The sequence below is a fragment of the Artemia sp. Qi Xiang Cuo genome, chromosome 7 (assembly GCF_049724085.1).
Source record: "Artemia sp. Qi Xiang Cuo chromosome 7, ASM4972408v1, whole genome shotgun sequence".
NCBI classification, from domain to species: Eukaryota; Metazoa; Arthropoda; class Branchiopoda; order Anostraca; family Artemiidae; genus Artemia; species Artemia sp. Qi Xiang Cuo.
This window is the reverse complement of record NC_142800.1, coordinates 74,341,538-74,364,538: the sequence shown is the minus strand read 5'-3', so window position 1 is coordinate 74,364,538 and position 23,001 is coordinate 74,341,538. Positions and strand designations below refer to the sequence as shown.

General features: G+C 34.4%; 1 protein-coding gene across 1 annotated transcript in view; it reads left to right on the top strand.

Moving 5' to 3' along the window:
* Nucleotides 1–1,504: 1,504 nt before the first annotated feature.
* Nucleotides 1,505–23,001, top strand: part of LOC148950676 (HMG box-containing protein 1-like) — a 57,019-nt gene continuing 35,522 nt past the window's right edge. The window contains exons 1-3 of the mRNA XM_089092556.1: nucleotides 1,505–1,741; nucleotides 13,054–13,436; nucleotides 21,644–21,916. Of these exons, the coding sequence (XP_088948682.1) occupies nucleotides 1,515–1,741; nucleotides 13,054–13,436; nucleotides 21,644–21,916 (883 nt within the window). The 5' untranslated portion in view covers nucleotides 1,505–1,514. The remainder of the gene's footprint in view (nucleotides 1,742–13,053; nucleotides 13,437–21,643; nucleotides 21,917–23,001) is intronic.

Sequence of the window (23,001 nt, the reverse complement as noted above, 5' to 3'; positions counted from 1 at the left end):
TTGCTTATAATTATCTATCATAATTATGGTTTCACTAGTAGCCACACAGTTTAGATTTTTCTCGTTAAGTATTCTTTATATTGTTTGTATGTGTATATGAAATTCATGATTGTGTGTGAAAATTAATATAACAGTCTCGTTAAGTGCAAAAAAAAAAAAAATGTATAAGAATTTGTGATCGAGTAAGGGCTTCAACTGAGGAAAAAAATGGAAACAAAAAATCTAATTTTGGGGGGAGGGGGGTGCAAAAAAATATCTTGCCTAGGGTAGCAGAATAGGTTGCGGCAGCCCTGCTTATCCCCCAACAAAAATGCTGGAGCTACGCCCTAGGGGGGATAGAACACAACCCTGTTTAACTCCTGATTTAATCCGAAAACGTCTTCTAGCCACATTTCCTACCTTAAACATAGTAGTGTTATTCTTGTACATATCACTAATCACTGTAATGTGTTTGTCGGGTATATCATACAAGGTTAAACATAGTTAAGAATATATTTAATTCATTTTTTTCTTATGGTGTCTATTTAAAAAATTAGCTAATGTTCCTTTAAACAATACTTTCTTTTATTAAAGAAGAATTCATCTTATTCTAATCATCTTACTCTGTCTAAACTTCCATTGATGAAGATCGAAAGGAGACAAAAAAAGAAATAAATAAAAAACTATGGGAAACGGCTAGACTATCTTAAGCCGCGTCTACATTCGGTATTTTCTGGATAACTGGAAAAATGGGTAATGTAGACCACTACTGCCGTCCCAGTATTCCTTTTCTAGGTATGGCTTAAAAAGACGCCAATAAATGGGCTAACATGCCAGAAAATGGATGGTGAAGATGGGTTGTTCCGTTTTCTGGCAACTCTAGTAAGCACTAAATTTGAAAAAGAAGCCATGGGGTTCACCAAAGTAGACAAAAAGGCTTCTAAAAACTCTCCCAAAAGGTCAAATGAAGAGACTTTCTCAGTAGTTGATATTTGGAAGGACAAATTTGATGACCTACGGAAAATATGACCTAAAGTTCAAACTCATATGGCCATTGCAAAGGAGTTATCAAGTCGAAATCCTTTGTTCCCATAAAGGAATCCTGTGGAGATTAAAATGGGGCTGCAGTATTTGAGGGACTACTATAATGAAATAAAGCCCAGAAAAAGTGACTCTGGAACGGGAAGTCAAGACATTACAGATTGGAAATTTTACGAGGAAATACACAGAATTTTGGGTGAGTTTCATTTGCCTAACCCCAGATTCATTTTCTACTTGTGTCTCAGTGCATCCATAACATCTTTCGATAAAGGTGCAGAATAGTTCCCCTGTAGTGTAGAGTGCAGAGGCCCTACCAATAAAGCAAGGCTTATTCTTACCAGTGTAGACTGCTACCTGCCTCCCAGGTTTCCGGCCCAGTTTTCCAGAAAATGCCGAATGTAGACTTAGCCTAATATTATGAAGCTCTTACCATAGCGAATTAAAATAGCAAAACCATTTAAAATGCAAACATATTAGATTTTTACTCATATTAGATGGATCAAATTACAACGAGCCACTCATCTGAATCTGAAGAGCTGAGATCCAAAAATGATTTTGGAAGAAGACAAAAACCTATTCCACCACCACTAAATCTAAGTGGTTGTACCTTGCTTCATGATGACGCTTTTTGCACCATTGCCTGCAGTTGTCTGATCCTTGAGCCAGCCAATGCACTCAATAGTCCTAGCTTTTCTGAAAAGCATTTGCCAATTCGAAAAAGGTCTCTTTATTTGAAATTATTTGGGGAAAGAATAATTGCAAAGTCATCTTTCCTTTTTTGATGCAAATAAGCCTAGGCTTACATCATAGGCTAGGCTTTGCCTACTTATACGATTTAGCTTCAAGGAAGGCAGTTGAGATAGTGTCAAGGTTAAATGAGTGAAATTACAAATTGTTTTTGTACAAATAGCCTGGGCTAAAAACTAAAAGGGGTTCTGATGGAGTCACTGCCCTTCTCTCCACAAAAAAAAACACTGAATGCTACTAGGCTATAAACCTTTAAAAAAATATTTTTCTATATTATTTGTGAAAGTAATTCACTTTGTCCTACCTTCACCCCCCTAATGTACAAGTAGATAACCCAAATTATGTATTCTTGAAGGATTTTTCTATTCACTTAATGCTGTTGATAATGCTTACTTATCTTTATTTTTATATGAACAACATCATCATTGGCATCATGCAAGGAAGAAATCCATAAAGAATACATACTTTGGGCTTTAGGCTATAGCCTATTTGCATATTAGGAGGGATAGGATAATTTGAGTTGCTTTTAAGAATGATATAAATAGATAACCTAGGCTATTTTGAAAATTTAAAAGTGGTTTTCAAATTTCTCTATTGTTTTTCCTTAGAAAGGCAGCCATTGCTTTATTACCAAAAGAGTCTGGTAGAACAAAGTAGCCTAGCAGTTACTAGCCCTTAAAATCATGGTTTTAACTTTAAATAAAACAGGCATAGTTTGATTTTAAATCTAGTGAAATTCATGAACTAGGTACTATTATAAACTAATATTGCCATTTAATTTCTAATTGCTGTATATTAGATAACCTGAGCAAATTACCAAATAACAACCTGTAAAAACTCAAATAAATAACAGTTATTTACCAATATCTGATTTAAAAAACAAACAACAAGAAATAAGGTCATACTCATGAACTAAGGCATTTTCTGGTGACAGTTAAAACAATTAGCTTGCCATAAATGAGAATGCCTAAAATAAGACATGAGAAAGTTCTTTATTTTGAAGTAGGCCTATATTTTACTTTCTCTTTAAAGGGTAGTGAAGAAATCTTGTTGTGTTCTATGGAAAAATTCACAATTTGACTAGGCTATGAAAAAGTTTACAGTACAAACAACGAAAATTACAAGATTAAATATGAGTTTAATTATAAATGGCAAAACCATTTTCAGTTAATTTTGAAAATGGTGTCATTTATTTCCAAAAATAATAACAATTTGTTTCATCATGAAAATTATTGTTGATAAACAAACCTGTTGTTATGATTATTGATCAACAATTTGGTTTACCTGGAAAGGCCTGCAGTAGCTTGCTAGTAAATAAGTTTTCAATTAAGAAAGTTTCAGTAAGATAATTTAAAATATTTAAATGATACACAGCAGTCCTTATAGTGTGCTATTGTTTTTTTTTTTTTTTTTGGTAATACATAGGCTAGATCCAGGAATCTTTTATGGTTAGATATCTGAATGTTTTTGTAGTGATTAGCCTAGAATAATGATTTTAGTTCTTAAAAGCACCAATGTTAAAAAAGAATATTTTAGCAGAAAAAAAAACTTTGCTTTTTAATATTATAAATTACCTTGCATCACATTGTCCAGCAATTAAGTACTATACTGTAGAGTATACTACTAGTGTATATAGTATTATATTATAAAAATAGTCCCTATTTCTGCCTACTTGCCTAACTAAAAACAAAACTACTTTTCAAACATTTTATTAAATACAGAAGCTATTTCTTTGTAATTTGTAGTAATTCAATGTATTTTACCTTAATTTGAACTTTGGAGCAAAATAAGGTCCAAGCTGGATCTGTTCTGCTCCGTGTCAATGATAGTAATTTGGAATGTCATTGTGATATGGGCCAAGTGATGTTGCATTGGTTGGCAGCTGAGAGGGAAGGGCTGTCCCATTTATATTTCCATGGTTTGTTGTTCCTGTCTTTGTGAAGTCTTGACTTAAAGGAGGCACTAGTGGGTGCAGTCATGGTTTTGTCTTGAAAGTTGTTCCAGTTGTTGGAAAAAAGCTTGGTAAAAAAGCTTTGGTGCATTCTGGTCTTCACTCTTTGCTTTGCTAGCTTCTGCAAGTGTCCTCTAGTGTTGTGTTGACCTGTATGTTTCATGAAGAGGATGTTGTTTGGTTGACTGTTATATTTGTAGGTCAGCATCATATCATATCTGTGATATCTGAAGACCAGCATTGGTAGTTTTAGGTTCTCCATTCTCTTATCATGCAACATATTTTGCAGACCCATGATGCATTTGGTGGCATGTCTTTGAATTCCTTCAGTTATTCTGGTGTCATGCTTGTAGGAGAGGGATGTCAGACATGTTCCAAAGTCCCTGAAAAGTCCAATAGCTTTGTAAAGTCTCAGGAAGACAGTACAGGTGTGGCTGGTGATAGTGCATTTCAGCAGGCCTAGACTTTTGACACCACTTGTTGCCAATGCCTGTGGAACTTCAATAGCTCATCAACAAGTACTCTCAAGTCTTGTTCTTCATGACTTGTTTGTAGCCGAGTATCAGATTGCAACTTATGGTCATGCACAGTATACTGGTGGTGAGTATGGTTATTGCCAAAATGGAGGACGCTGCATTTATTGGTGTTAAACTTGAGCAGCCATTCACTGGTCCACTTCTGGATTCTCTGGAGGTCTGATTGCAGGCTTTGTTAAATGGCTGGTCCAAAAAGCTTAGAATCATCAGTGTAAAGCGTGATGTTATTTGTGGCTTCGTTTGTCATATCATTTATGTAAATGAGGAAGAGGGTGGGGCCTAGGATGGTACCCTGAGGAACTCCACTGACAATGCCACATGCTTGGAGAATACTTTATCACTGTTATTGGTGAAAAGTCAGACCTGCTGCTCTTGGTCTCTCAGGAAATTTGTCACCCATTCTACTACATCAGTGTGGATGGTAAATGCCAATAATTTGGCCCTAAAGCATCAGTGGGGCACCTTGTCAAATCGTTTGGCAAGGTCAACAGGTACTCCCCTCTCCAAAAGGTCAGTGATGATATTGCAAGTTTTAAGTGTGTCCTCACCAACTTTCCCAGAAGGAAGCCATGCTGTTCTGGTGACAGTATACTGTTGGACAGAAGATGTGTCAGAATTTTGACATTCAAAAAGCATTCCAGGGTTTTTGCTACAGCCAAGGTTAAGCTGATCAGCTGATAATTCTCTGCAATTGTCTTGTCACCTTTCTTGAATATTGGGTTAATGTGAGAGTTCTTCTAATCCAAAGGCACAGTCTTTGAGTTTTGGGACTTCTGAAATATTTGACATAGTGGAGTTGAGATCTCATTAGCCAGTTCTTTTAGGACCCTTGGGGGAATGTTATCTAGCCCTGCTGACTTGTTAACATCTAGCACTTCATGTTGCTTCCATGCAGAACCCCAGAGAAATCATGATAGGTGGCATAAAGTTTGGTACACCATATGCTAGACTGTCAGGCTCATTGGTAAGCACTGGTGCAAATTGCTTGTTGAGTAACTCAGCAATTTCTCACAGGTCAATATCTACCATGCCATCATATTTCTTCAGCTTCATTATTGAATGTCTACTATGATCTTTGCTGTATACATAGTTCCAGAACCTTTTGAGGTTCCTCTTGCTATTATTGGCAAGTTTGGATTCAAAGTTTGAATACAGTTGTTTAGTGAAATTTTGTAGTTTATTTTGAGCTTTTACAAACTTCTCATAGTCATCATCTTTCCTAGTTTTGCAATACTTGTTCCAGTATCAGCTTTTTTGATTTTGTTCTCTATGTATCTGAGGGGTCATGTGTGGGAATGGCTTTGGCATGAGTTTTTTAGATGTGAGTTTTTTCTGGAGCATTGTAAGCTCCTCTTGGAAACTAATCCACTGTTGATCTACCTCCCCTTGAAGCAAAGACCCCCAGTCCATGCCACTCAACTCTCCTTTGATTGCTGCATAGTTGGTGTATGTCTTCTTGATATAATCATTTGTTATCTTGTGTAAGGCTAAATTGACTTTGATGACAAGGTGATCACTTTTGCCTAAAGGGTAACTTATGCTTTGTAGCTGTTCTTTGTTCCTAAGGGATACCAAATCAAGGAGGGTTGGTCTCTAGAAAAGTTGATACTTGGTTGGCTTTTCAACTATCCAAGGCAGGATCAGATCATGAAGGCACTCAGAGAATAGGAAGCTTTCTCTCAAGTGAAGGATGGGGAAATTGAAGTCACCAGCTATTAGTAAATTCCCTTTGAAACTCCCAGTTGCATTAAAAAGCATACTTGTAGTCACTCTTTCTGTTTCAAGCTGATCTGGGGCAGAGGAGCTCCTATATATACAGCCTAATTGAGTTACCACTATGTTGTTGTGATCAGTGAGATCAAACCATATAGCTTCCACATAATCTGAGTCTCAGGATATACTAATTTGTTGGGTGCTGTAGGATGCTTTGACAAGCGCCAATGTACCACATCTACAATTTGGTGACTGTAAATTCAAGATAACAAAATATCCAGAGAACTTAATATGGGATTCAGCCAACTTAATGCTACTAAACTTTAGGCAAACTGTGGTCAGAAGAACCGGATCATAATTTGTTGAATAAACAACAGTTTTCAGCTCATTCAGTTTGTTAGTAAGCTAGTCAATGTTAGTAATAAAAGCAGAAAAAGTTGGACTTACTCTTTGTTGGTGTTTCTTACTTTGGTAGATGGTCTGACAATTGGGCTTGTCCATGTGGTCATCTAGTGAGGCAAAGGTTGTTGTAGCCATTGATGCCAGATATATGTATATATATATATATATATATATATATATATATATATATATATATATATATATATATATATATATATATATATATATATATATATAGTGTGTATATATATATATATATATATATATATATATATATATATATATATATATATATATATATATATATATATATATATATATATATATATATATATATATATATATATATATATATATATATATATATATATATATATATATATATATATATATATATATATATATATATATATATATATATATATATATATATATATATATATATATATATATATATATATATATATATATATATATATATATATATATAGAAGAAAATAATTACATATTATTTAGCACTCTTATTTTTTTTTCAATGCAATTACATAAGCAACTCTGCTTGACTTCCGAGTTTATATATATATATATATATATATATATATATATATATATATATATATATATATAATAATTTTTATTAACTCATTCAAAAAAAAGTACATACAAAATGCATGAATAGAGCAAAAGAGATATAATAGAAAAAATAAAAAAGGGACACGAATCAACAAATTAACACAACACATGAAAACAATCAATTAAAAATAAATAGCTATTAAAATAAAGAGTAACTGTAGGGCTAATTGCCAAATTTAGGCTATTAGATGGATCTAAGGATCTCAGAAACTTGGCTCAGCATTTCAAAATGGCAGCAACTGGCTCTGCAGCCCCATACTTAAAAATGAATCTTTTAGCTCACAGAGGAACATTCAATAGAAACTCTAAAAATTTATAGAATGTAGATTGAAGTTCTTTCCTGGCTTTTTCTGAAAAATTACAAAGTAGGCCAGCGCGAGTAGAAATTATATCTGAGCTTATTGGCAGTCCTAAATACATGATGGAACTAGATCCTATAACTTGCCGATTTCCAAATTTACAAACAGCACCAGAGGAATCACCATTAAAAACAATGAACTCATTTTTACTAGAATTAAACAACAGGCAATTCCCTCCATACATTTCATTAAGAATATCAAAATTCTCTTCAATACGAGTTAAAGATCTACTTATAATAAGAATATTGTCTGCATAATTTAATAACATAATATCTACACCAAGAAATATAAAACTTGGTTTAACATAGTTTTGCGCTTCAATAATGTTGTTATTATAAAAAAGAGGCAATGATATTGCACCCTGCCTAATACCCTTTTTCACTTGGACTATTTGGGAAGATGAAACTGGACCCTCATTTGACAGTAAATTAATTTGTACTTGAAGATTTTTATACATATTTTTAAATGCTAATATCACAGACTGGTCAACCCTGCGTTTAAGAGCCAACAGGAGTAGCTAGAAATGCATCCCCGAATCGAAAGCCCGGCGCACGTCGTGACTTGCGAGTATAAATCTTTCATTTAAGTCATGTGCTTCTGCCATTACATTAGCAAGAATATAATGTACATTCTCGCGGCTAACCCCCTTTTTGAAACCAAACTGTGAGTCAGGAGTAGAACACTTATCTATGAGCATATCCACTACAAGTAGTTTGATTAGTTTACATAAAACTGGTGACACGGTTATAAGACGGTACAATAAACAGTCAGATGGATTTTTCCCCTTTTTTAGTATTGGTGTAATTACCCCCCTACAAAATAAATGTGGAACAAGACCAGAGTTAAAGACCATCTGTAACAGTAGCTGCAGATGTTAAAGTAATTTATCACTGGCATGAACTAAATGTAAACCACATAGCTTATCAAAACCTCTAGATTTCTTCTTTTTCAGCTTTAAAATAGAACAAACAAGATTAGAAACACCTACAACAAAACTGTACCTAGACCTACACAACATAAAACACTTATCAAGCTCCCCATTAAACTTATCCTTGAGCACAGGATCAGGGGTTGAGAATTCAGCCGTAAAGTAAGATAACCAATCATGTTCATTTGGGGGAGTAGTTTCAGACTTTATAATACTACTTTTTCGTTTAAGTAGTTTCCATACCATATTTGGATCCTGACTAATCTTCTCACTATGCTCATGAATAACGTCTCATTTATGCTTAGATAAAAGCTTTCCAAATTCATGTTTACTATAAAGACGAATCTGGTTAACAACGCCAGGTCTAGGCCGATCACAATCATTCCATATCCCAATCCAAAATTTCGCTTGATGACAGCTTCACTCAAAACTGGGTTCTGCGACCACTTAGAAATTTCAGTACCAACTTTGACCTTGCGTGTTGGGACAGCAGCCGTTTCAGCATATAGTAAAGCATGAGTTATTTCACTGCAGTAAATATTAAGTAGCACTTGTCTCTCCTTATCTGGTATATGCACACTCTGTTGAAGCAACTGAAAATGCACTTTGATCTTATCTAGAATATTATCTAACATAGCTTGATAGAGGATAGGATCAATCTTATTCCAATCTTCTCTAGTAATCCACTTTTTGGTGTAACCAGCATTAGCTGCTTTAATTATTTTAAAACTGTTTATAATTGGAAAATGATCTGATGCACAAACACTCAGATCTACATGAGATTTGCCATGCCTCTCAATCATTAATGAACTTAACATAAAATCAAGAGAAGAGGTAGAGCCAGAATTATGTACATAAGTAAAGTCAGAATCATTGATGGTCAGGCACAGATCATCACAGGAGGCTAACAATAATTGGGTTCTTGCACTATTATTATTTGTTAAATCACAATTCATATCTCCGGCAAGAATACATTCGAAACCTTGACTAAGACAGCTCCTAATAGAATTAGGAAGCTTACTGCATGCCCCACTAAATTTCACTTCAGATTTACCGTTTCTATAGTCAGTAGGCATATACACAGAGAAGACGATTGTCTTATGGATCTTAACAGCAATGAAAAAGTCAGATGTCTTATATAACACAGGGTTTAATGCGCCACTAACTAAGATGGCCACCCCACCAGATGGTCTACCTTTTACAGATGACTTTGCAGGAACCACAAAAGCTTTCACTCCTTTGTTTAACTCGAGGATACTGGTGGCTTCTATTGAAAGGAAATTTCCTGTAAATAGACTGTATCATTAAAACACAACAATCTCTCCAATAATGGTAGTTTTTTATCACACCACCATTTAGGGTCCATGACGATATGCGTAATGTATCGAAATTCATTGCTTAGACAAAACTTCCTGGGCTTCTGGCGTTTAATACTGTAGCATGGATGCCTAACAGATCCACACACAGCACATTTTTGAGCATTTTGGCAAGGATTAGCCCGAGAATTCGAATGACTTCCACCGTACCTCGAACTGATTGGAGGACTAATGCACGATTTAGCTGCACAACCAAATGATTGACAGGATCGAGTATTACCCATCTGTATTGCCTTAACAAAATTTGGTATCATTGCACAAATCTCTTCAGCTGAAATTTCATTTGGAAAATGATGAGTAATTCCAAAAAACGAAGGGCTTTTTACTTTTGCATTTACTGCTGTATCTCTTACACTCACTGTTTCAGCGAGTGATTCCGCTGCACATTTGTTGTTAAAAAAAAGTTTCCATTTAGTTTTTCTTGCTTTTAATTCGACAATATTTGAACTATTATCTCCACATATACTGTCTAAATATGCTTTTCGCGCTTTAGGGTTTGGTAGATCTTTGGGGGGATTCTTTAAGACTACAGCATATGACGATTTTGCTGCAGTAGAATGAGGCCCAGCAACACACACAGGAGGAGCAGGAACATGAGAAGAGGGACCAGACTCAACAAAGTTTTAAACTTGACGCACAATTCATTTACTTTTCTGGTAACAGTAGCCGTGATCTCGCCTGTGATTATTGGAACTTCGTCGGGTTCGAAAATTACAAAACGTGGCAAACAAGACTTTTTATCTTCACACGCATGAAATAATTTTATTATATCCAAAATATTGTCTATCATTTTTGTTCGCACAGTAACATGAGTAGAAATTCCTGCCAGAGGCCACAACAATTCTTTAGCATTAACAATCGAATCCTCTGAAAAAAATTCCACTGCTTTTCGGCTATATTGTCAGAGCTATTCCCGGCTTTAATTGCCCAACAAATGTAATTCAGAATATAAGATTGTCGTCACTCATTATTGTAATAGCAGAAACACAGTTCACAGTACATATACCACAGTCCTACATAAGCTTTTGTTTTCAATCTTATAGCTATAAATAAAAGTTCAGATAGGGATAAAATCCTTTTAATAGACAGTGATGATGATAACAGTGATAGAAATTCACAAAAAACACCAGATATTTCGGTCACATATACAGTGACCGTCATCAGTAGTAAAACTCATCAGTAGTAAAACTATCAAGTGATAGTTTTACTACTGATGACGGTCACTGTATATGTGACCAAAATATCTGGTGTCTTTTTTGTGAATTTCTATCACTGTTATCATCATCACTGTCTATTAAAAGGATTTTATCCCTATTTGAACTTTTATTTATCGTCATGGAAAGGCAGTGTGGTCTCCGAAATTATCTAAATCTTATAGCTTCAACGTAATAATTTCTCCGATAAACAATCGGGGATTTTAGAGTGATTCAATTAGAGAAGTCCAAAAACAAGCTTAGGTCATGAGTCAATACAAAACAAACTGGTTCAGCAAGTAGATCTAATTATCCAATAAATAATCCAACGACTTGTTATCACCTCGAATGTACAAATGATACTGTACATCTGTATCATATGTGATAATGTACAAATGATCACCTCGAATAATATATATATATATATATATATATATATATATATATATATATATATATATATATATATATATATATATATATATATATATATATATATATATATATATATATATATATATATATATATATATATATATATATATATATATATATATATATATATATATATATATATATATATATATATATATATATATATATATATATGTACAAAGCCATTTGAGGTAAAATAACTGTGTACACTCCTCCTTAGTCCCAATCTCTTTAGAGATGTAATTTTTTTTATATTGCCTAAATGTAAAATGCATTCCTAATGAATATGGCAAAAAATCTTCTCTGTCTTCTAATTGCAAAAGAAATGTTGATAATATAGTTGTATGCTAGATTGATCACATTTCAGATGGGGATAAGTCCATTTATTTAGACACTGAAAACAGATACAAAAGTCTAGATATTGGGATCATCTATGCAACGACCGTCATCAGTAGAAATAGTAAAGCACTAAAATTAAAACTGACATATTTATACAAAATAAAATAATGAATTTACCAGTTAATTTACTAGATTTTTGTTTCATTCGAGGGTTCATTGGCTAGAGAGTTCAATAGCATAGATCATTTATATTCTTAAGATATAAATTTTCTTCTTTAATATTTATTAGTTGTTATCTTCTTTAGTATATCTTACTGAACCAAAATAGATTGTTGAATTGAAAGTTTGCCTAGCCAACCTTTTTTCTATACATTTCAAGGGAAATGTATTTAAAAGTAAGAAACCCATAGGTGAGAGTATGCTACATGTTAGATTAATAGCATAAAACTGGTTGTTACAAAGCTATTGATATAAAAAAGAATTCCTGGAAGTTTGACTGATGTTCAATTTTTAAATATTATGAAAAAAAATTGAAATAAACAAATTTTGTTTCCAGTGAAGGGCAAAAAGTAATCTAGTCATATGTGAAGTTTGATTGGCAATACTGTAATATGTGCTTGTTTAAAAATTGGTCTCATTGTTCATTTGGTTGTTTTTTCATTTCATTTTTTTTTCTTCATTTGGTGTAATTTTTGCTCGTTTTTGAACCGTTATATCCTACAGTTATCCTTGCTTAACTGATCTAAAAAAAATTGGACCCATGTTCACTTTTTTTTTCTATTTAAAAGTATCTATCAATATCCCTATGTTAAAGAAGTGGTAGGCTATCCTTAATATGATTTGTAAGTTGCAATCAATGGGGCCCTATTTCAAGTTTCATTAACCATGGGGTTCAAGGCAAAAAATAAATACACATAGGTGACATATTGCTCTTTGCAGTGTCTATGATAATGCATAGAGTATGGTTATGCTGCGCTGTAATTTATTGAGATTTTTGAATTCAGTTAAGCAGGAAAAAAAACCCAACTTGATGTCATCTCCTCCCACATATTTATCTTGTGTATATGCCTTTATGAAAAAAATAATGCTTGGTTTTCTGGGTTAGGATTTCTGACCAGAACCTGATTATCTAGTTTACTACTTAGTATTATCTAGTGTTCATGGGAGCTGTAAGGGGGTAATGCCCCTCCCACATATATGTTAGTTTTAATACTTTAGTGTTTCTGCTGATATGGTTGAAATATCTAGACTTTTGTATCTACTTTTGCTGTCTAATAAATGGATCCTGCCCCATTTGAACGTTTATTTGTTCTTCATAGAAAGGCAGTTTGATATTGGCAAAAAAAAATACTTAATTGCAGGTATTAAGTCAAAAATACGGAATAAAAATAGCACCAAGTAGCTGATAATTCTGTTTTTAGGAGGTCTTCCTACAGCATAAGCTCCCCAAACATATTACCATCTCCATCATCACTCACTAATTACGTGCAAAAACTCCCAAAATCGCCGTTTCCTGGTCCTTTTTCACCATCTGCAAACACTCGTCATGAATTGATGACTCCTCCTGCTACGTCATCAGGAACATCCCCACAATTTTCCAGAGTGTATATACCTTTTCAAAGCACGCCTGTAGATGCCTCTTCTGACCTGAGTCCTCCCCCCTCATGCACTACAAAGACGGAGTTTGAGGAGTTTCCAAGTTCGTTCAAGCCAGAACCATCCTCAGATGAACTGCTAGTGCAGTTTAAAGAAGAAATACAGCATGATCAGTGGAATGGTTGTGTGTGGCTGTGTTTTGAGTCAGGTAAGGTTAACCTTCCTTCCAATGATAGGTGTTTTCTTGTCATTAAAAACAAAATTGAATGTAACAAGTTCAAAAATATATTTCTGCAAGCTAAGAGGAAATTGGTTATCTACAGTTTTCGGCAAATTTTTAAAACAATTTCAAATAATGATGGAGAAATATGTTGATGAATTTGAGCGTGAAATTGACAATTTTCAAAATTAAAACTTCCTAATCGCAAAATTTAAGAAATAATTCAACAAATTTTAGATTTGCGGTTTTGTACCTTATTCTAAGTTGTGAGTGCTTCGTGCTTTTTTTTAGTCTGTATGTACATTTGAGATTCCAATTTTTTAGGCTTTGGGTACCTTATATGTTTACAGATTTTTAAAGTCAAAATTTTCAAACTATTTGAAGTTTGCTTGATATTCCTGTTTTCTAATTTTGTGGGAAATCATATGTTTCTATGTAAACATGTTCTATGTGAATAGTTCGTAACAATTATTTTTTGCAAGTTGTTTGCCCCAACCCCCCAATTAAGTATTCATTTAAAGTTCATTGTGTAAATACTTTTTTTTTTGGATTTAGAACTATTACTGATAATTTGCAAAAGATTATAGTTCTTCCTGACTTACTTAATCCAGTGACCTAGTTACCAAGGAAATATAAATCTGAATAAGCCGGTTATCTTCATTTGTTTGCTTTTGAAAGCAATTTTGCTAACTTTTGATTTTAATCTTGCTTGGTAAAATGGACTAAGATTTGGAACTTTCGAACTGTTTTGAGTATTGCCCGTCATAAAATTTTCAACAGTTTCATTTGGAAAGGTGTTGAAGATGCTGTTATACTTCAGCTGGGAGCTGAATTCTATAACTCTGTGGATATTGTTGAAGCTAAATCAGTGCTTTGGGAGAAACTATCTATGTCTAACCAATGTAATGAGCGTGCTGTTGTTAACACCATTTACAATACTATTACTAAAAACTCACTGCAGAACCAATCCGTCTGAGGCCAACACAGCTACACAAGCTCCTCCTCCATCCCAATCTATTCAAAGACTCCCTCTTTACACCCTCCCAGTAAGTTGACATTTTCTTAAATCTTCCTTTATGACATTCTCCCACTCCAACTGCGGAAGTTTTGATTTCCGTTTAGCCCTATACGGTTGGCCGAAAAGGACAAACTTTGCCCTAGCTAACACAAGCTTTCTCTCATTATAGCCGTAGAAAGCGGGATTGAACCACACTTTTCGTACAGCCTACTGTTTGAAATACGGTCAGTCAGCCGGGTACTCAGAACAATCATTAGGCAGTTTCTTTGGAAAACTGACGAAGTGCTGATCATGTTTTGTTTTGTATCTACGCCAAGCACGTATGCCAGGCCCTTTGGTGGCCTGTCTTGTTTTTTTTTAGACCGAACCGTTCTTTTATCACCTATTTGTTACTATTCGTTAGATTGTTTTTAGCCATTCGTCTTGGTGATACAGTTTTGATCAATATGTACTTGCCTTATGAAAGAAGGATGGCTTAGTTTTTTTTTCAAACTGTGCCAAGTCATGTGACAAACTTCAGTCTCTGATGTATGAAATTGAATCTCGGGGTTATACGTGGCTGCTAGCAGGTGGTATGAATTGCGATATATCCATATTATATAGTCGAACAGATACCCTTATAAATTCTCTTCCCTTGACTTATAGTATTAAGAAAGACACTAACTACTCCAATATGCATAACATTCGGTCGTTACGAATTTAGGTCATGCAATCTGCTGGCCAGCCCTTCAAGCTTCTGAACTTTGTGTAAAAATAAATGAACGTGATTATGATCATTTACCTCTATTGTTTGAAATTCAAACTAGCTCAAATCTCAGTTATTGCCCTTAGTCATGGCCCTTAATTTGTGACCCTTAGCTATGGCCTTTAATCTTAACAAGTAAATTGTTAAACAGGATTGGAATAATGACAATTGGTCTCTTGATCTGATTACGCTTGGCTTGCTGTTGCTGAATCTTCCTGTGCGTTTTCTCGTTCTTGGCATCAGCTATGTTGTGAGTGACGTGCGAGAATTCTTAAACGCTTACTATAATTAAATAAAAGAACAACTATTTTTTCAACTCCAAGTAAGGAGCAACATTAAAACTTAAAACGGACAGAAATTTTTAACTGTACGAGGGGAGTTGCGATCTCCTCAGTATTTCGCTCTTTATGCTAAAGTTTTATTTTTTTTTTCATTCTTTAAAAATGACTCCTGAAACAATAGAGCCGTTTAATTAGAACAATATTTTTTTTTCATTTCTAAAAACAACTTTAGCGTAAAGAGCGAGGTATTGAGGAGGGGACAACCCTCCTCGTATACGTAATGCGTTCTGTTCATCTTAAGTTTTAATGTTGCTCCTTACTTTCAGTTGAAAATAACGATTGTCTTTGACAATCGTTTGATTGTCTTTGAATATTACCTGGAAATTCAGCTACCCCTCCATGGAAAATTATCTCCCCTCACGAAAAGTGCCTCCATGGAAAGATATTCCCGTTTCACATACCTTTTGGAAAATTAATTATGAAGTATTTGCCATTCTTACAGGCTTATTGCAGTAGTATGTACGCTTTAAATAAGCTTTTTGAGAATATATTTATTTATTTCCCTCAAAATTGAGAAGTATATAAAATACAAAATGAAATGCATCAACAAAGATGTAAAAAAATAAATATGTAAAAAAACACACACAACAATACAAAGTCAAACATTATTTAAATTCTGGGGAAAAAAAGGAAAAGGTTATGCATAAAGAAAAATTTTTCAGATTAACGGTAAAAATTATCCCTCTTAATCCTAGCCAATTCCAACGGCTCTTTAATTTGAATCTCAAAACCAATTCGTTATTACTAACTCAAATTGGAAAACCAAGTAAAAATTTACGATATTTAAAATAGCAAACGCAAATTGAAGAAAAATTGCAGATTATAAAATCTCGGAAAAGAAGGACAGGGTAGAGAAAATGCAGGAGGATAACTGCACTAAAAAGAGAACCTAAAATTTCACGACGGTATGATACCTCGAAGCCGTGTCATTGAGCCACATGCCTTTCTATTTTTTCTTGAATATTTAAAATTAGTATTGACTTCAAACTTCGAGCTGAAGCACAATAAGGTAACTCCAAATAAAGAGCAGTATCAAAAACCGGGAATGAAGTACTCCTGTTGCAAATTAGTTCAGCTCGGTTATTGTCATTGAAAATATTGACATTTTTTAACAATGATAGAAGGCCTCTATGTTTAAGCATACTGGAAAAGGTATTAAAATTATCGATTAAACTAGCTTTAGAACGACTCAACAAAATACTATAATCAGCATGTGCAATAAAAGACACATCTTGCCCCGAGAGATAAAGGTTGTGGATGGTGAACAAAGACTATCCACATGTTGACACTATTGCTCCGACATATTTCTACTACTACTTTTACTACTAACAACTCACCGCAGCACCAAGCCGCCTGAGACCAATACAGCTACGCACGCTCCTCCTCCATCCTAATCTATTCAAAGCATCCCTCTTTACCTTCTCCCGGGAATCTCCCATAAAGGACAATCTTTGGCAATATGTCATCCTTCATCCGCAGAACGTGCTGTAACCATCTCAACCTTTAACTCATTATAGCCATTGAAAGCGGGATTGAAGTACACTTTTCGTAAAACCTACTGTTTGAAATACCGTCAGTCAGCCAGGTACCCAGAACAATCCGTAGGCAATTTTTCTGGAAAACATCTTGCAAATGCTTCAGAAACATATTTGATCAATGATCGCCCATGCTTCAGAAACATATTTGATCACTGTCATCACTGTAGCTTCCAATATTCTAATCTTGTTTGCAGACATATTTCTGATTTGGTTAAACAGGATATCAATCAATTTGGTTTCAGGGAACATCATAGTTGTCAACATGCTCATTGGGCGCTAGTTCACATTTGTAAGAAGGTTAGTCAATATCGTTATAGTCTTCATTTTTTTCACCTTATATATCTCAAAAGCATTTGATAGTGTTTACCATTAGCAAACATGGTTTGCTTTGCATCACCTCGGGGTCAATGCTTCAGTGACTTTGAACTTCTGGTATTTGCATTCCTATTTGCAGCTCAAGTCGGGCTTTGTTTAATTGTTTGGACATATCCCTGTGTTTAGTGGAGTTAGGCAAGGTGGAGTTTTTTTTTTTATCTCGTATTTTTACCGCATTTTTTTTGCCAGTGTACCGCCTGGGATTAAAAGTACCTTTTAGACAGGTTTTCCAAACTTATCTTATTTATCCTATGCAGATGATTTGGCCTGTCACGTCGTGTTGGCCGCTTTCAAGTTGGCCTGTCATGTTCTGTCCAGTTAGTTGCTCGAAAGAACGTGTTCTTAGGGTTATTCTTAATGTAGATAAATGTGAATACCTTGAGTTTAACGGTGTTATTGCATCTGATTCCTTGAACTGTAACCTTTTTTTGTTCCACAAGTAAATTATTTTTTCTACCTAGATCTCACTTTTTGTAGATTACTTGGCCTTTTCTGGTCTCAAGTTCTTAGGGATGTTAAAATAAAACTTAAGGTACGTTATTCGAAAATGTTGGAAATCGGACTTAATATCAAAGACGAGCCTAATCCAAACTATACTGTAGCTTTTGTTACCATTCAGTACTTTCGAAGACGAATTTCGAAGACCGAATATCTAGGACGAGCTTAATCCAAACTGTAGCGTAGCTTTTGTGACCATTCAGTTATTTTTTATGCTGGTGTTAGCAGTTTTGTTGGAAATCGGACTGAATATCAAAGACGAGCTTAATCCGGACTGTACTGTAGCTTTTGTGACCATTCAGTACTTTAGAAGACGAATTTTGAAGACCGAATGTCGAAGACGAGCTTAATCCAGACTGTACTGTGGCTTTTGTGACCATTCAGTACTTTCTTATGCTGGTGTTAGCAGTATTTTCAATAAAAGTGATTCAGAACGGATCAAGATTGACTATTACCGGTATCTGAAATTTCTGGTTTATCTTTCCTGATCTTTCCGCAATAGTAATTTAAATTCGTTATATTCATGAACAGATAATATTCAAACATTTCAAATATGAAGTTCTAAATCATTAAATGATGCTCCATCAAGTCCTGGTCTGCTGCATTAAGTCTTGGTCTGTCTTTATAGTTTCATTTTTTTGTGTTTTGTATCTTGAATGTTTTTCTTTTCTTTGGTTACTCTGCTCTTGTGAAGTTTTTAAGTTTTATGTACTCATGTATGTAGTGTATTATCTCCTTTTTTCGTTATACTCCACAATTATCATTTTTGTGTATGATGTGGGTTAAAAATAAATTATTATTATTTTTATGCTTGAAAACTGCAAGGTCTCCATTTTTCGATGTGCCTCGATTCGAACCCATAATATTGCTAGCCAAGGGCGAAAATGGTTGTGTATTTTCTGATTAAATTTGGGAAATCAAAATCATTTTTGAATTTTTAATAAATGATTCATTTAAGTAAAAATGAATTAACTTTAAGTAAAAAAAAACGAACAGATACTAAGACACAAGATATGTACGCAACTAAGATTCAAAACATACTAAGCTAATAGTAAATCAAGAGATTTGACACACATAAAAGAAACGTATCAGATTCGGCATCTGAATTCCTCTTTACTGAAAAGTATTGCCCAAGAGCTATTGTACTTTAAAATGAATTTATGGCCGATTTTTTGTTGTTGCTAAAATAAACTTAAAAAAGAATTTATAGGTAAAAATGACGCGATAGAATTGAAGTCTGTGACTCGGGGCCCGAGGATCACAAGGTTGTCGGTAATTTCACTTGTGTAAAAACAATTAAAATAAGTTAAGTAACTGGATGTAAGATTTTTATTGAGAGGAGTATGAGTATGGAGATCATTCAGAGTATGAGTATAAGGTATTGGTGGGGCAGCGAGATTTTAAAGATGATTAAATTGGTTTTAGGTAAAAAATATTTGAAACAAACCTCCCTAATTTCAGTTTTTAATTGCGAATTTTTTTAATGCTATCTATCTCATGACATCTATTTACTAAGCTATTTATTGGCTATATATAGGATTAAAGAATTAATCAAACAGTTTGTGGTAACAAACTTTAAGTAAGAGCGACCCGGCTCAATAGTAACCGAAACTCTAAAAACGGAATTTTGATACTAATAGATATATCAAAAGAATTGGCTTTTTATTTTGATTTCAAATATATAAAAATATCATTAAGTTTGTTTACTCATCAAAGGTTACAATCCTGAGAAAATGTTCCTGATTTTCGAAAAAAGGGGGAAACAACCCCTGAAAATCATTTGATCTCAATGAAAATCACACCATCAGATTTATTGTAGCAGAGAACCCTACTGTATTGGTTTCAAGCTCCTATCTGAAAAAATTTGGAATTTTGTTTTTTTTGCCCCAAGAAAGAACACGGTTACTTTTTTTTTTTTTTTTTTTTTTTTTTTTTTTTTTTTCCCCAGGGGTGATCGTATCGACCTAATGGTACTAGAATATTGGGAGAGGGCTCATTCGAACGGAAATTAAAAGTTCTAGTGCCCTTTTAAGTGACCAAAAATTGGAGAGCAACTAGGCCCCCTCCCCGCCCCTTTTTTCCCAACATCGTTTGATCAAAATTTTGAGATAGCCATTTTGTTCATCATAGTTGAAAGAACCAATGACTATGCATTTGGATATAACATGATCCCCAAAAGCCCCAGGGGAAAGGTCTTTAAGTTATAAAATTTGCCCATTGTTTGCGCATTGTATTTGTTACTGCGATGTAGGTGTTTTGGAGGGGGCAACCCCATTTATATACGTAATAATATCTGTTCGTTTTAAGTTTGAATGTTGCTCCTTACTTTAAGTTGGAAAAATTTGTTTTTTTTTATTTAATAAATCATAGGGAATGGTTCCGTCTTAATTTTGTCTAATTGAAGAAGCAAATAAAAAAGTAACTTTAGCCTTTGTTACCTCACTTGCGATAACCCAGAAGGCGGTATGGGGTCCTTTTAGTCAAAATTATAGTTATAACTCACTCAGCTAATGTAAATACGTTTGGTTAGTACCGCTTTTTTATGCCTTCATTCTAATTGTTCTTAAATGGTTCGTTTCCAAAAATACAATGCATCTCATTTTTTAAAATGAAAAGAGCCTGAGCTTGGACCTTTTGAGATCTGTATTTTTTCTTAAGGGAAGATAAAAGACTTTTACAAACAGCTGTTCGTCAATAATAATCAGAAAATTTGGTACTTTTTTCTGTTTTTTTTTTTGCTCTCCAGTGAAATTTACGTTTTTTATACCTGTTTAAAGTATACGCTGTGTATACCTTCTTTTTGAATTTATATGAATTACAGATTTGCAATAATCTATTTTTCAACAGAAATTGTTTTTGTTTTGCATTAATCTTTTAATGACCAAACTGTTAATGACTATTTTCCCTTCAAAATTTTTTTCAGTGATAATGTTAAAAGAAAACTTAGTTTGATTAATTATGATTCCAGTTTTAATAATTTCTATCAATAGCTTCTACCCCATTGACAATGAAACTTTAGCAATACCAAGATTTAGCTAGTGCTAATCTACAGTCAGCCAATCAGAATTTTTAACAGAATTTCTTAGCCAATCAGAATTTTTCGTTCTTTGAAAAATCTGACCGGCCCAAATTAGCACTTAGCCAAATCTCAATTGGTTCAGTCTTATTGAGAATGTGGCTTCAGTAACATTGGGTGCTTATGGGTATTACTCTACTAGGACACCAAAATGTTGGCCCTTTTCTTATCAACCCAGGTTTTTGATTGGATTCCCATTTTCGGCATGCAATTGACCCGTCGTAGCCGAATGGGTAGCTCGCTAGAATTGGAATCTTCTGTCCAAAGGGGGCGAGTTTGATTCCTGGTGTGACCGTTTATTTGGTTTGGTCAGTGGCGTGACTCTGTAAGCTCGGCAAGTGTCAACCCAGCTTTAAATGGGTACCTGGAAAAATTAGGTGGAATGTAAGCAGAAAGGGTATGTTAAAGCACAGGTTGGCTGGCTCTTAACCCCCATTGCACTTCTTGGCTAAAGGGCCATGAAATAAAGATCAGCACCGCCGTTATGGACTGTGAAAGTTCAATGCTGTACTAAATTTTGGCATATTTTTGTTATTTTATAAGTTTCTTTGTATAGTTTCAATTTTGTATACCCTTGACTTAAAGTTTCCTTTTTATTTTTCAGGAACAAAGATCCGTTTCTTACCGAACGAAGTAACTGGCTTAGATCAGCCCCATCTTCAAGGGTTCACCTTTTCAGACGAGCTTGCGCAAAAAGAGAAAGTGCAAAATAATGGTGCCACTATTGCTCCTCATGGTTTGAAAGTTCTTAATATGGATGGCATTACTGGACAAAGTTTGGGTGTATCATTTCTTTATCTCACCCCATTTCTACTGCCTACTTTGAATATTGTTGCAGAGTGTAGGATTGATCATCCTTTCTATGTCGGGAATAAAGGTTTGATTTTTCTAATTTATTGTTTTCTCCTTCTTCTTCTTCTTATTTGGGTTAGTATTGAAACGCTTTCGCATAATCTCGTCACTGGAATTGAATTTAGGGCCCTGCTGCTGAATTTGAACTATTGGTCCTGTATTATCAAGCTGAGGTCAATCCCACTGCAAAACCACGGGACATTTCTATCTCCTTCTTGTCCTTTATTTTCTTTTCACAAACGTCTGTTTGCGGTAAAAACCACTGCTGCTCATAGAAGTGGTAATTAGTTAAGCATAGATGAGGTAATCCTGTGATAAAACAGATGGCATTGCTGGACAGTGTTTAAAAGTGGGCTTGAGCGTACTAAGGTCACTTATCCTTAGCGTTTAAAAAGACGTAACCGGTGTCAGACGCCAGAAGGGTTGCTACTTGAAAGATTCTAAATTAGTTGTCCGATTAGTTACATCTTCGAACCCCAGAACATGCAGGATAAGTGACGCCATGTGTAGGCAGACAATTTCATCATGTAAAAAATAAAAAAAAATAATGGGAGTAGAGACAGAGAAAAAAGTGACAGTAATAGGGAAAAGTGACACACCGTCAGGGATCTTGAAATAAACTGTGTTTGCGTTGAAATACATATGATTATCATTGTTATTCGCCGAGTTGTCTATAAGTATGTCAGCTAACACATGGCCGGATAAGTAGTTGTAGGTAACTTTAGCAGATTATATCCGTGGAAGTTAAGCTTAGCCGGATAAAGGATGCTCGAACTCACTCTAGGGGCATCATTTCTTTTTATCATTCCATTTTTGCTACCCACTTTGAACATTGTTGCCAGGTGTAGAGTTTGGTATCCGTTCTATGTCAGGAATACGTTGTTGTTCCTTATCTTTATTGCTTTCATGATCTTTTTATAAATATCTGTATGGGGTAAAAAATTACCGCTGCTCACAAAAACCATAATTAGTTAATTGCAGATGAAGTAATTGCTTAGATTTGTACTTGTGATAAAACAGAGGAATTACTAAACGAACTCTGGGTGTATCATTTCTCACCTATAGCATCTATTTCTACTTGCCACTTTGAACATTTTTGTAGAGTATAGA